Raw genomic sequence first — 14658 nt, forward strand, 5'->3', positions numbered from 1 at the left:
TCCTAACTTTATAGCACCCACCTTTGTTTGTCCCAGCTTCCCTTTTGCATATAAAATAATGCATTCCAATAACAATAAAAAAATCCAACAGGTGTGTAGACCCAAAAGATATAGGAAATAGCCAAATAGGTGAACCCTGAGTTGGTATTTGGGGTGGAAAGTGCTGCACTAAGGGAGTGGATTTGTGAGGAGAGCTTTGCATTAGGCCCCTTTCACACTGGGGCGGGAGGAGCGTCGGCGGTAAAGCGCTGCTAATGTTGCGGCGCTTTACCATCATTTTAGCGGCAGTATTCGGCTGCTAGCGGGGAGGTTTTACCTCGAAAAAGGGTTAACACCGCCCGCAAAGAGCGGCTACAGCGGCACTATGCTGGTGGTATAGCCGCACTGCCCCATTGATTTCAATGAGCAGGAGCGGTGAAGGAGCGGTGTATACACCGCTCCTTCACCGCTCCAAAGATGCTGTTTGCAGGAGTTTTTTTCCCTCCTGCCAGCGCACCGCTCCAGTGTGAAAGCCCTCGGGGCTTTCACACTGGAGACACAGCAGCGGCAGTTTTAGGTCTGTTTTGCAGGCGCTATTTTTAGCGCAATAGCGCCTGCAAACCGCCCCAGTGTGAAAGGGGCCTTAGTGGGAGGGGATTTGGGGGGAGAGTTCTGCAGTGGGGAGGGTGGGTGGGGTTCGTTGTACACTGGGCTGTATGTTACCTACTCCTGTGCCCTGAACCTCTTGGCCTCTGCGCCCTGCTGAGCACCTGCCCCTTTTCTCTGAAAGCTATATCTAAAAGAAGGTAGCAAAATACAGGCACAATCCAAGCACTCTCTAACATGTGTCTGGGCCAATTGTCCAATAACAAGGAATGCTTTGTTCAGAAGAATGTACATGTTTATTCCTATACAGTGAGAAGGGGAAGAGGTCCTACTATTGGGGGCAACAGTTGCAATTGCAACCCATATATATTCATTGTTTTCCCATGAGCGCTCTCAGCTGTTGGATGTTATCCTCAACTTTTAGACATGAGATAATTGGCTGATCTGGCCAAAAACAGCTGAACTGGTTGCCTTCCATTTCACATCTCTGGGTGATTATACCTAGATTTACAAAAAAAAAAAAGTTATGAACTATTATAGAATATAAATGTTATTATCTATCACTCGATGTTTTCTTTATTTCAGGTAGTCGGTAGCGGGAAAGAGTTAAACCACCCGTTCGGCCTCTCCCACCATGGCCAATACATCTTCTGGACTGATTACATGAACGGCTACATATTTCAGCTCAACTTGAGAACCAATAATATTTCTCTTTTGCGGCAAGAGAGGCCACCGCTGTTTGGTCTTCAGATTTATGACCCCAGAAAACAGCAAGGTAAAACATATCCTCACCTGCCCACAGTGTTCTGAACAGAGCAATCATGATAAAAATTGATCCATGCTGCTATTTGATTGTATACCTTGTTGTAGCAAAGTTTTTTTTCCATGAAAGCAGGAAAAGAAAGGCAAGAGAATCTTGAAATAACAAACCAATTATAGGGTAATTGTGGACCTTTATTATCCACTGGTTTAAATTGTCTTCCTGTAATTTCTTTAGACACGTAGCTTCAATTTATTTCATTTTCACATTTCTTAAATTTAAGAATAATGCATATTTTTATAACGATTAAAAAGGAAATACTTTTCATAATGAAAATTGAAGTAAGGGGAGGGGGAGGAGCAGCATCTAGACTGGATATGAACAATTCTTTTGTCACACATTCACGTGAAGTCAGAAAGGCAAAAAAAAAATAATTTTCAATAAAAAAAAAAATAAAACTGCTTTCAAAGAGAAGTTCTAACAGGGAAATGGCAACTGACAGCAAACTGGGGGGTTTTTGGGCTAAAACTACATTTTATTATTCTGGAAAGGCAGATGAAGGCATTGTTAGGGAGAATACTGTGATTTTTGTAATAATAAACACCTATAAGCATTATATAGTACTTTACACTTTACATAGCATACATTCAAACATATATCTGATGCTAAGTCCATTTAAAGGTGCCTGAATACATGTTCACATATCATTCAGAACACTCAGGGAATACTGAAGCCATTCCTATATGCCAAAAGGAACTTCAGTAAACCCTGATTAAGCTCTATGACTAAGCCCTAAATGAGGGCAAAACGCATCAGTGGATTAGTCATGTCATGCTATAACAATGTAAGTAGCAATGCAGTGTTTCAATAATGTTCATTGAAATTGAGGAACAAACACTGCGGTGTGCAACCTGGATATATGTTTGTTCATGACGCAGCAGGGGGATGGCAAACCCCATATTGGGCTAAATGAGCGTTGGGACTATGAAAGTCACCTTGAGCAGTACAATTTCAGAAAATAGGGTCTTCAGTACCTGACCTTGTACCTGATGCCAACCCTTCCCACACTGCCACTATTGTTCAATGAGTTACCTTTTATAAAAGGGTCCAATACCAAATCAAGAAATCGTTAAGTGTAACTTGAAGTGTTACTAAATCCACAACAGTAAAATCAGTCTATATATGCAGTATAGCATGCTTGTTATACTCACTGTGGAACCTAAGGGCTCAATCCTCCGCACTGTGTCAAAAGGCTGTTTGATCCTGTCTTTTCTGATCCTCCCCTTCTTTTACTGTCCCCATCTATCTGCTGATAAGACATAGACCTGGGAGGCACTTGCTCAGTGTGGTGTGTATTGCCAGAAAGCATGTGATCAGCACAGGGCCAATCAGCACTGTCCAGACAGAGGGTCCTTCAGCCTTATAGAACAATCAGAGGAGAATGAAAACTCCTCCTACAAGCTTTAACCAGTGCTTGGCTGGACACTGATAAAAGTCACAAGACTGCTATTTACTGCTGATGAGAAAAGGTATTTAGCAATTTATATTTACTAAAATAATTGCATTTCCATGTTCTGTGTACTGTGGGAGACCAGATATAGTGAATGCAGGGCTCTGGGTTTAGTAACATTTTAAAGAGGAACTAAACCCACCAATTTAATGGTTTCCCAAACCAGTTAAATTCAAGGCATGCCATCAATGATAACTGTTATCTGCGTGCTGATGTTAGTTTCAACCAAACTGTCAGCCCATCAAATGGCTGGTGTCAGAGCTGATCACATGTGCAACACCAAGGCATTTGTAGATTAAACAGAGGCTAAGATGGCAGCTTCCTCAGCTCCTAAGGCTATATGGGTTGAGTTCTGCTTTAAGGAACTGATGTTGGTTTTTGTATGTCAGAACTGCAGGTGATCTTGGGGCAAGCTGGAGGTATATAAAACATACCTGCATAAAAATTGTACAACCATAGAATTTTACCAATGGTTAGTAATGTCTATGGTTGACCTAAAAGCATAGCTAAACTCAAAAAACAAAAATTTTATATATTGCAGCTCACCACTCCATAGATGTGGTGGTTGCATTAGTTTTCTTTATTTTTCAGGCTAAGAATATTTTCAGAATGTACAGAAAATAGCTGTTGATCTTGCCAGAAATGCAGAGTCCCGGTTGCTTTCTGTGACCTTAAAAAGGCACAAAAGAACCTCATCTTTTTTGTGTAAACCAGTGGTCTCTAAACTGCTGCCTAGGGGGCCAGATGCCGTCTTTTGCTTGCCTTTATCCAGCCCTCAGGACATTAATTCTCTCCCACTGATACAAAACACTGTTCCTACCACTGACACCAAAAAAGGGGCATAATTCTTGCCACCGACACCGACAATTGGGGCAGCATTCCTCTCATTGACACTGACAATGGGGACGCTATTCCTCCCTGATACCAAATACATGCTGTGTGCTCTCACTGACACCAAGACATTTTCTACACCCAGTGGCCACAGTCCAGCCCCCTCAAATCTGAAGGACAATAAACTGGCCCTTTATTTAGGATGTTTGGGGATCCATGGTGTAAACTACTGGTCTTATCAATGTGCTATATAATGGAGATGAACAAAGGCAGACATGTTTGAAGTCAATCTTGTAGGACAACAATGCTTCTTCAATGGATACAATGGGGAAATGGATGTAGCCACCCAGGGACAGAAAATGGGTTATTTGCAGGATGACAAGGTGAAAATAGCAAAAGGTCACAAAATAAAAAAGGAAACAAAAGTGGTTATCACATCTGGCAAGTAACAGTGGATTATATTTTTGTTTTTTGGTTAAGATACGCTTTGCTCTGACATAGCCATTATAATGTCTTCAACGTCAACCAACTCTGAATTTTCTGTCTTGGATAAAGCTAGCTTTTCATTTTTTTTTTTTTTACATTCTTATGTATAAGGGACTTATAGATCAGTAAAATAGCTCATAGCTACAACCTACTGAAGGAAAATGCATTCAATCATTTTTGTCAAATGTTAATTATTTTCCCATTTCCAAAAACGAATCTTACACATAAAGGATTTATTTCATCGTAAAATCATAACAACTTGATTATTGTGTTTATAAAGGCTGATCTTATTTAATCAGCTCCAAACCACTTGTAATCATATATAGGTAGAGACGTAAGTCCTATTTAATGGCTGATTAAAGTTAAACAATCCCCAGCACAAGAGTGGATAAATTGTGGTGGGTTTAGATAAGTCCCAAAGCCTCGGGGATAACACACTGCAATAAAGGCACATTGATTATGGATAAATTCTATCTAATTCCTAAGCTAATAAATTTTACAAGTGCTGGAAAATTCTCAATTAAGGATATGATTACAATCCAGGAAACAAAAAAAAAACAACAGACTGTTGTGTTGAAAATATATTTATTTTTTTCCTCTCGGCCAAGTAAGAGTCATAGCAACTTTATGATGCGGTTGCAATCACAGCGTTTTCGTTGCTACTCCCCCAGAGGCTAAGCTCTACACAGAAAATAATGACACACAAAATGTTTCAAAGCTGTAGTTAAGCGATCAATTGTTTTTAATTCTGCAGAAAACAAGCTTCCATTTCGATGCGGAGAGTCAAATGCCGCAAAAGCAAATAGTCTATTGGACTCCAGGGCGAATAATGCTGAATGGTATTTTGCCTGAATAAAAGCAAGAGGAATGAAACAAGAAAAAACAAACATAAGCTTTGGTACAGAGGATGAAAACATAAAAGTTTACATTTGCCCTGGTGTGTTCTAATATTGTTTTTAAGTCCTATCAGCATGGGCAATAGAAACTAAACACTAGCACTGAAAAATACGGATGTCCTCCAAAGAGAGCAAAGAAACTGAGGGAAATGTAAAAAGAAGGCAAGGAGGCAGATGTCTTTAAATTCCATCTCCAGGGGTGCTATATCCTCCCTCTTACCCCCTCTCACCAATTCATAAGGTTTTTTTATATTTTAAAAGCCTTTTTAGATTCTTTTTACTTACCTAAGTGCGTTGACCATGCCTTTCCATTGTGGATCTGCCTTTGCTGGTGGATCCAGCGCTACAGTCTGTACCCACACCAACTGACTGTGGGTGCAGCCACCGGGGTCTTTAGGAACTGAGAGAACCCCGCTGTTTGACAGATGATAGGAAGTCCAGAATACTAAATCACAAAAAAAGCAAAAAAGGTGCATTATCAATGGCACCATTTATTAAAATAAAGAACAAACCATTAGGATGCCTTTGCTCCAGGGGAGGGAAAGCAGCATCGAAAATGCACCTAATATATATATATATGAATTTATTCTGGCCTATGTAATGAATGAACACCCTAGTAATAAAGCGCGTTTAGACTTGTTTACATGCATCAAATGTTTTTTGATGCTGGATCTCTCCTCTCCTAATTCTGTTTTTTCTGCTTCTAAATGTCTGTAAACGCCTGTGTGTGCATGGACATATAGACTAACATTGAGGGGTGTTTTGAGGCAGAAAAAAAGAATGCAAAATGCCTCTAAAAGCAGAATTTAAAATGTCCTGAATGCATGAGGCCTTATACCCACAAATACAGATGAGTGTTAAGCTCATAACATAAAACAGAAGGAACTTCAATCATAACCACAACCTGTGGCCCTAGACTGATACAGATAACACCCAATTAAGTGTAGTAGTGTTAGAAACCATGAAATCAGGCCGAGACAGTAGTATAGTTAAATCACACTTGTTTAATAATAAAAGTAAAAAGAACAAACTTGGTCAAAACATAGCCAAAGTTCAGTAACCAGAACGGTTAGTCAGCCAAGCCAGAAGTCAGGGATCAATGTAGTGGAGCAGCAAGCAGGATCTGGAGTCAGAAGGGATGTCAGCAAAGCAAGTCTTGAACAAGATCGCAGGAGATTTCTGTGATGTTGACCAAGGCGAAGGCAGAGAACCTCTGGACTGGACAGCTTAAGTAGGCAGGACTGATGAGCAGGATATCATCAACAGCTGAGAAACTGTGGAGAGATAGGACCTGGCAATTAGCCGACAGCTGAGCGGCCAGCTCAGAGAAGGAAGGGCTGAGCCCAGCCCTGACAAGTAGACGATGACATGTTTAGAGGGTACACCCTCTTCATCTTCTATCGCTAAGCCAGTGATGCAGATATCTGAAGAAGGATCTTCCTTCAAAAAGTTAATATGCTCAGGACCCACTAAATGACAGCATCCAGCACCTTTATTCAGCAATAGATCACAGCTGTAGTAATCTATTGCTGGCTGATTGCAGTCAGAAATAGACCACTATTAGAAGTGAGCTGTCGCTGCACAGTTGAATGGGAAATCTTGATCAGGTCCTCACAAGTATGAAAAAAAGAAACGTAAAACAAAAAACAAATAATGAACGCAATGTCATTTTGATTTTTAGCAATCTCAAGCCTGTAAAAACTCAGTCTTTTTGCGTCACATAAACCCACTTTAACAAGATTATTCAACAGTTTTTTATACTGTTGGGTACAGACCTTCTTGATAATCCCATAAATATTTTCATCTCCCAATCCAATATCCTGTTCATCTCTGCTAAATCCTTTTTTTCTATGTTTGAAGTGTGTTGTATGTAAATGTGGTGGTCAGTATATCAGTCATACAAAATTGTTTATCTCCAATACCCGATTTCATAAAAAAGACCCTTCATGGATTAAAGTCATTTGGATAAGTAAATATTCCCCACATTGGTGGGGAAGTAAGGTAAAAAGAGTGAATCTCACAATTAGCTACAGACTGAATATATGAATTAAAAACGTACCATCCATTGGGTCACAACATTGATTGGGACTTCAACTGTTTCATTAGTAATAGTTGATCCTCGTGTATTAATTTCATAGTGTCAACTCTCATAGGCTGCATGTCACATAAACAGCATTTTATTTTTCATTTTTGTTTTTATATACAACATTTTTTTACTGTGTGTTGTTAATATTTATCTACTGAGTTTATTATATATTTAGTATGTTTTTAGATTAGAGATATTTTTTAAATGGACAGCGCACCCATATTTTTGTATCATTATCTTGAGGTAATTTATCCTGGCATTGTAGAGAGTGTCCTTACTGCTAACATTTAAATTCAATGTATTACTTTTCATTTTTATATATATTTTCTAACCATTGTAGTCTTTTTCACACACATTTGGTTTGCACAATTGATTATTTTATACTGAGTGTAGAATGAGTTATTTTTATTTACTAGTTGAGTCAGTTACCATAGGATCTGAAGACAAGCCAAGGCATGCAGGAACACACAAGGCAAGATGAAGGTACAGGAGCTCGGTAACACAATGCTATCACATGCTCTGGGCTTGTAATACTCAAACAGAGCACCACAGAGCTGAAACCAATGATATCACAGTAGGTGGAAGAAGGGAGCACCATCGCTGGCCAGTGGGAGCGGACGGGGAGCAATCTCCCAAGCAGAACATGCAAAGCAATTGAGACCCGGGCTGGGCATTAAAGATTAACCAATGGGAGCAGAGGTGGTGTGTCTCTGTTGCCCAACAGAGAGTGTTTGGGGTGCAGGCTGCCCAATATACCAAAAAAAGAAGTAAAATGTGCAAAGCTATTTAAAAATTCACTATATAATGTAAAATCAATACATGTATGTAATAGTTTCTCTTAAACGTTTTCTTTAAGTTTGCTTTTTCTTTTATACAATGTAACTTTTAGTTAGATGGTCAAGGACAATGCCTTAATCTTTAATATGCTGCAACATTGTCATAAAAGAGCTACAATTACCATTGACAAGCATATATGTAAAAGCTCTCTATTGTGTAAAAAAACTTTCAGAATTTGGCCTTGTATAAATATTTTCCATTTATCTATATGTAGCCTGTTGTTCGGCTACATATTCCTCTACTCTAGCTTTGTCAGTGTTCATCAGCTCTGATTAACTCTCTTGACTTCTACTTCAACGTCTACATTTATCTATAAAATGGCAGTAATTGCTTTTTTTTTTTTAGTGAGCCAAGGACTGTGCTCGCCCTTCTTCTCTCACACAAAACCCCAAGGACTGATCGATCATCAGGTTTCTCAGGATAAAAATGAGACAGTCTTCAAGTCTAGGACTGGTCTCTTCAATAAAACAAATGTGCCTGTCTGCACTCTTCTTTAGAGTGTACACAGAGCTGAACACCACTGCACCAGAATGATCTGCCATGCTTATGCATGGGAGTTACTTCTTTCCCCAGTTGTCCGATTAAGGCGGCTGAAGGCCAAGCACTGGGAAGAAGTTGGGGGGAAGATGGCAGTACTAGAAAGAGTCCTTGTGGACATCACATTGTTGGACCAAAGGTAAGCATTTGCAGAGTTTAGTGTCGCTTTAACACTCAACCCCCCCCCCCAACAAGACACACCCACTGCGCCTACCCTTATAACCTCTGTACATTTACCTCTCTTCTTTTCCATCTACTCCTCTCCTCATTGTCTTTTTTTCTTCTCGGTATACTTTAACCACTTCCATAAAGGGCCTATTCTGGCACTTCTCTCCTACATGTAAAAATCATATTTTTTTGCTAGAAAATTACTCAGAACCCCCAAACATTATATATGTTTTTTCAGGGCATAAAATGGTCACTGCAACTTTTTATGTCACACGGTATTTGCGCAGCAATTTTTCAAACGTGTTTTTTTGTGAAAAAAAAGAAACAGTTTCATGAATTAAAAAAAAAAAAAAAACACTAAAGTTAGCCCAATTTTTTTGTAAAATGTGAAAGATGATGTTACACCGAGTAAATTGATAACTTACATGTCACACTTTAAAATTGCACAGACTTGTGGAATGGCGCCAAATTTCGGTACTTAAAAATCTCCATAGGTGACAGTTTAATTTTTTTTACAGGTTACCAGTTTAGAGTTACAAAGGAGGTCTTGGGCTAGAATTGTTTCTCTCACTCTAACGTTCGCGGTGATACCCTACATGTGTGGTTTGACCGCCGTTTACAAATGTGGGCGCGACGTGTGCATGCTAGAACGCGGAGACGGGGACGCTTTAAATTTTATTTCTTCATTGTTAATTTTATTTTTTATTTTTTTATTTTTACACTTCCCCTTAATTTTTTTTTTATCACTTTTATTCCTATTACAAGGAATTTAAATATCCCTTGTAATAGGAATAAAGAAAAAAACACAGAAACGCGCCTCTGACATAAGTATTCCAACACTTACATGGCAGTAAGAAGTGATGTGCTTGTATGGGACAAAGTTTGCCCAAGATAGTCTCAAGTGTCGCCTGTGAGTGCAGGGAACCTGCTGCGAGAGCCGCGGTAAGATGGGAAGGGGGCAATCCTGTGTAGTGGCTGGATATGCCAGGGGTAGTCAGCTCGGAGCGCAGCGCCTGTGAGGAGGGTGACGTCACCGGGGTATGGGGAAACACAACGTGTTTCAGAGCATGCGCGAGGCTGGTATGGAGCATGCGCGCTCATTTCTCAAGTGAGACTCAATGCATTTCAGAGCATGCGCGAGGCTCGTATGGGCATGCGTGCTTCTTTCTCAAGTGAGAATCAACGCGTTTCAGAGCATACGCGAGGCTCGTACAGAGCATGCGCGCTCATTTCTCAAGTGAGAATCAACGCGTTTCAGAGCATGCGCGAGGCTCGTACGGGCATGCGCGCTCCTTTTTCAAGTGAGAATCAATGCATTTCAGAGCTTGCCTGAGACTCGTACAGAGCATGCACGCTCGTTTCTCAAGTGAGAATCAACATTTTTCAAAGCATGCGCGAAGCTCGTACAGAGCAAGCGCGCTCGTTTCTCAAGTGAGAATCAACATTTTTCAAAGCATGCGCGAAGCTCGTACGGAGCCTGCGCGCTCCTTTTTCAAGTGAGAATCACTTGATAAAAGAGCGTGATGCTCCGTACGAGCCTCGCGCATGCTCTGAAATGCGTTGTGTTTCTCCATACCCAGGGGACCTCACACACCTCACAGGCGCCGTGCTCCAAGCCGACTACACCTGGCATATCCAGCCACTACACCATTCCTCTATCCTGTGCGCTAGCAGTTTTGTTGTTGATCTTGTAATAGGAATAGGGCATGACAGGTCCTCTTTATGGAGAGTCTATAAGACCCCACATCTCTCCTCTAGGCACAAAAGGCTGAGATAAAAAAAAGCCGACAATCTCGACCTTTTCAGCTGAGTACACAGCAATGTTTACTTCTGCCGGGCTGGACGTGATGTCATAACATTGCGCCCAGGCCTCTGAAGGTCATAGAGACTGCTGGGGACGATCTGGTACGCGTTTTTCTCTATGGTTAACTTTGCCGATCACACGAGCCAGTAGAAGCACCGGAGGGTAACTGGGGTGTGCGAGGCTCGTATGGAGCATGCACGCTCCTATTTCAAGTGAGAATCACTTGATAAAAGAGCATGCATGCTCCGTACGAGCCTTGCGCATGCTCTGAAATGCATTGTGTTTCTCCATACCCCGGGGACGTCACACACCTCACAGGCACTGTGCTCCAAGCCGACTACACCTGGCATATCCAGCCACTACACCATTCCTTTATCCTGTGCGCTAGCATTTTTGTTGTTGATCTTGTAATAGGAATAGGGCATGACAGGTCCTCCTTATGGAGAGTCTATAAGACCCCACATCTCTCCTCTAGGCACAAAAGGCTGAGATTAAAAAAAAAAAACGACAATCTCTGCCTTTTCAGCTGAGTACACAGCAATGTTTACTTCTGCTGGGCTGGACGTGATGTCATAACATTGCGCCCAGGCCTCTGAAGGTCATAGAGACTGCTGGAGAAGATTTGGTACGCGTTTTTCTCTATGGTTAACTTTGCCGATCACACGAGCCAGTAGAAGCACCGGAAGGTAACTGGGGTGTGTCCCCTCCCGCTGCCTGTAGAAACAATGAAGCAGCTGAACATCCGCTATGATTGTTTTTTACGGTGCAGGGAATCGCCAGCTGAAAATTATAGCTGCAGGCATCATTCAAATATCTTCACTCAAAGTCCAGTATGTCATATGACAGTCTTAGGCAGGAAGTGGTTAAAGTGGTTGTACTCTTCTAAAATGAAAAATGAACAAAGCATATCCCTCAACAGTGTGTGCTTGCCTCAATCCAAAGCACCTAGAATGATTTCTTACTGCTGTCTCCTTCATCTGCAATCTGCATGAGTCATTTTTGACAGTTTATGCTGACACCAAGGGATTCCAGGGGAACCCCACCCCCTATCCCCAGCACACAGCAGGTGATTGACAGCCTCAGCTCTGCATGTTTCCCTGTGAGATTGTGTAGATGGGGGTGTGTCAATTCCCTCAAGTCCCTGCTCTAATACTGTGCAGTGTGTGACCTCAGATCTCCACCTCCTGCCTCTTCGAGCTAAGAAATAGACTAAAGCCTCGTACACGCGATCGCATTGTTAGCCCACAAAACCGTCGACTTTTGTCCGAAGAGCGTTGGCCCAAACTTGTCTTGCATACACACGGCACACAATTGTAGGCCAACAATCATGAATGTAGTGACATACTACGTGGTTTTTCAGCTCTTTAGCGCCACCCTTTGGGCTCCTTCTGCTAATTTCGTGTTAGTAGAAGTTTGGTGAGTGTTGATTCGTGCTTTTCTTTTCGCGTTTCGCACTTTCGTGCTTTTTGGTTTGTTTCTGAACGGCTGTTCGTCAACCAGCCATGTTGTGGAATTGGAGGAGATAACGTGTTATTTATTATTGGTCTTGGTGTTATTGCTTTGACATTATTTTGTTGGTTGAATAATGATTTGATTTGGTATATTTTCTATATTTTTGTATACATAGAATGCACTTTTTGGTTAAGTTCCATTGGCCGATAGCATGTCTAATTTTATTTGTTTTCTTTTTTTAATGCACAATAAAAAAATTGTGGAGAATAATACTTGGCTATGTGTTTTACTTCAAATGACAGTTTGGGAGTAGGCAGTTACATTTTAAAAAATACAATGTAAAATTAACAAGGGACACCAACATAGTTGTATCTTTGATCTTAAAAACTACGGGATAATAGTGTTGTGGTAACTTGCCCAAATAAAAAAAATAAATACAAAAAAAACCCATAATAGTATTATTCTTGATATCACTAGAAAGAAAAAGCCTTTGAAAATTTGTTTGCAATAACTCCATCAGTATCACCAGCAAAGCAGCTTCATTATTATCCCATTAAAGAAGAAGAGAATTGTGCGCTGCATTTGGAGATTTCATAATTTGCCACGTCGCGAATGTTAATTCTCCATTACGAACGCTAGTTTACAAGACCGACTGCTTCTGGCTCGTCCTTGCTTCCGAGCATGCGTGTTTGTAATTTGGACTTTTGTCCGACAGACTTGTGTACACACTCTCATAAAATCCAACAATAGACATTCGTTCGCAGAAAATTTGAAAACCTGCCATCCAACATTTGTCCGAGTAAAATCCAACAACAATTGTCTGATGGAGCGTACACACGGTCAGATTTTCCACCAACAGCCTGTCATCGAACATTTCCCATCGGAAAGTCCGGCCGTGTGTTTTAGGCTTTAGAGGTGCAAGCTTTAAAGAAAAGAAGACTACAGGTAACAGTCACAAGGTGAGAGGCTGCAGTATGGGCTGTGTAAGATATTTAGGAATACAGCCAAGAACTGCACAGGCATCTCGACCGTGCATGTGCTTAGAAAAAAAAAAAAAAATATATATATATATATAATGTTTTAGGTCCACTTGAAGCTGATCATATTTACATGTGTGTCTTTTAAAGACAATATATTACAATACAGTAGTCAACAAAGAATTTGTTTCATACCATTTTTCAAATTGTTATAATTTTTGCTAAATTAAAATATTCCTGAGCATTACAAGCAGAACATGCTATTTTGGCAGCACAGTGGAATAGAAGGTTTAAATTAAGCAAGCCATCCTCTGCCCCCCTCAGGCTCCAATATTAGCACATATAGCCATCTGCTTGCTGGAAGTGTTACTCGTAATAAATGCCACCACGGATTCTAATACTAGCTATGCAGCTGCTGCTTGTGTTAAAATGACTTTGCTATACATAACTCATTCTCATAGGATCGACAGCAACCAGCCCGGCTGCGATTGTACAATATGGAGAGTGTAATGGGGCACCTGACATGCTGACAGTCACTCGAAAATTGGCCATGGTGGCATTTACATTTATCTTTTGAAATACATGGAATTTACTTTATGTGGCTTCACTAAACTGCTCAGTACATTTAAAGCTTTATTAAACCCAAAACCAAAGATTGGAAAGTATTGCAGCTTAACAGCCTTTAGATATGGTGACTACCTTCGTTTTTTCACCTCTGTTTTCACCTGGTGATCTGGCTATGATCACACCTCCTGTAATAGGATGCCTCCGCTCTGGATGAAGGAGCACAGGGGGCACCTTTAGACAGTAGAATTGCCAGTCTAGGGGAAGTGGAGTGTTATGCCGCGTAGGACTTTTCGACCGGACTGGTCCGACGGACCGAGTCCGGCGGACAATTCGACCTGTGTGGGCTTCATCGGACCTTCAGCGGACTTTTTCGGTCGAATATCTGATGGTCTTTAGATTTGGAACATGTTTCAAATCTTTACGTCGGAACTCCGCCGGACCCAATTCCTATCGAAAGGTCCGCTCGTCTGTATGCTAGTCCGATGGACGAAAACCGACGCTAGGGCAGCTATTGGCTACCGGCTATCAACTTCCTTATTTTAGTCCGGTCGTACGTCATCACATACGAATCTGTCGGACTTTGGTGTGATCGTGTGTGGGCAAGTCCGTTCGTTGGGAAAGTCCGTTGGAAGTCCGCCGAAAGTCCGTCGGATAGTCCGTCGGACCAGTGTGGTCGACAAGTCCGCTCATGTGTATGCTGCATAAGATGTAATAACAGGTTTAAATACACTAACATTTTGAAGCCAAACTCCAGCTCACACTTTATAAGCAGTTACAGGGAACAGTTTTTTATTTCCTTTTGGGATAAATGTTTTAAATAAATGAAAGCTGACCATTGTAAACACCCCGTTAGTAGTACATGGTTTGTCCCAACCCTCTAATGGCTACATTTGCAGGACAGAATAACTGGCTGAAACACCGGGTGAAAATAAAGGATAGAAAGCCTAAAAAAGAAAACAAATGTAGCTACCACATCTAATACCGCGTACACACGATTGGACTTTCCGACGGGAAATGTTGGATGTGAGCTTTTGGCTGAAAGTCCGACCGTGTGTACGCTCCATCGAACATTTGTTGTCGGACTTTCCACCAACAAATGTTGGCTAGCAGGTTCTCAAATTTTCCGGCCAACAAAACTTTGTTGTCAGACTTTCCGATTGTG

At 41.1% G+C, this 14658-nt stretch overlaps 1 protein-coding gene across 6 annotated transcripts in view; it reads left to right on the forward strand.

The window, feature by feature from the left end:
• LRP1B (LDL receptor related protein 1B) overlaps positions 1 to 14658 on the forward strand; it is a 2172167-nt gene that overhangs the window by 1151482 nt on the left and 1006027 nt on the right. For all 6 annotated transcript variants that reach the window (XM_073634235.1, XM_073634238.1, XM_073634240.1 and 3 more), the window contains exon 14: positions 1171 to 1360. In XM_073634235.1, the coding sequence (XP_073490336.1) occupies positions 1171 to 1360 (190 nt within the window). The remainder of the gene's footprint in view (positions 1 to 1170; positions 1361 to 14658) is intronic.

This window comes from Aquarana catesbeiana, linkage group LG06 (assembly GCF_042186555.1).
Source record: "Aquarana catesbeiana isolate 2022-GZ linkage group LG06, ASM4218655v1, whole genome shotgun sequence".
NCBI classification, from domain to species: domain Eukaryota; kingdom Metazoa; phylum Chordata; class Amphibia; order Anura; family Ranidae; genus Aquarana; species Aquarana catesbeiana.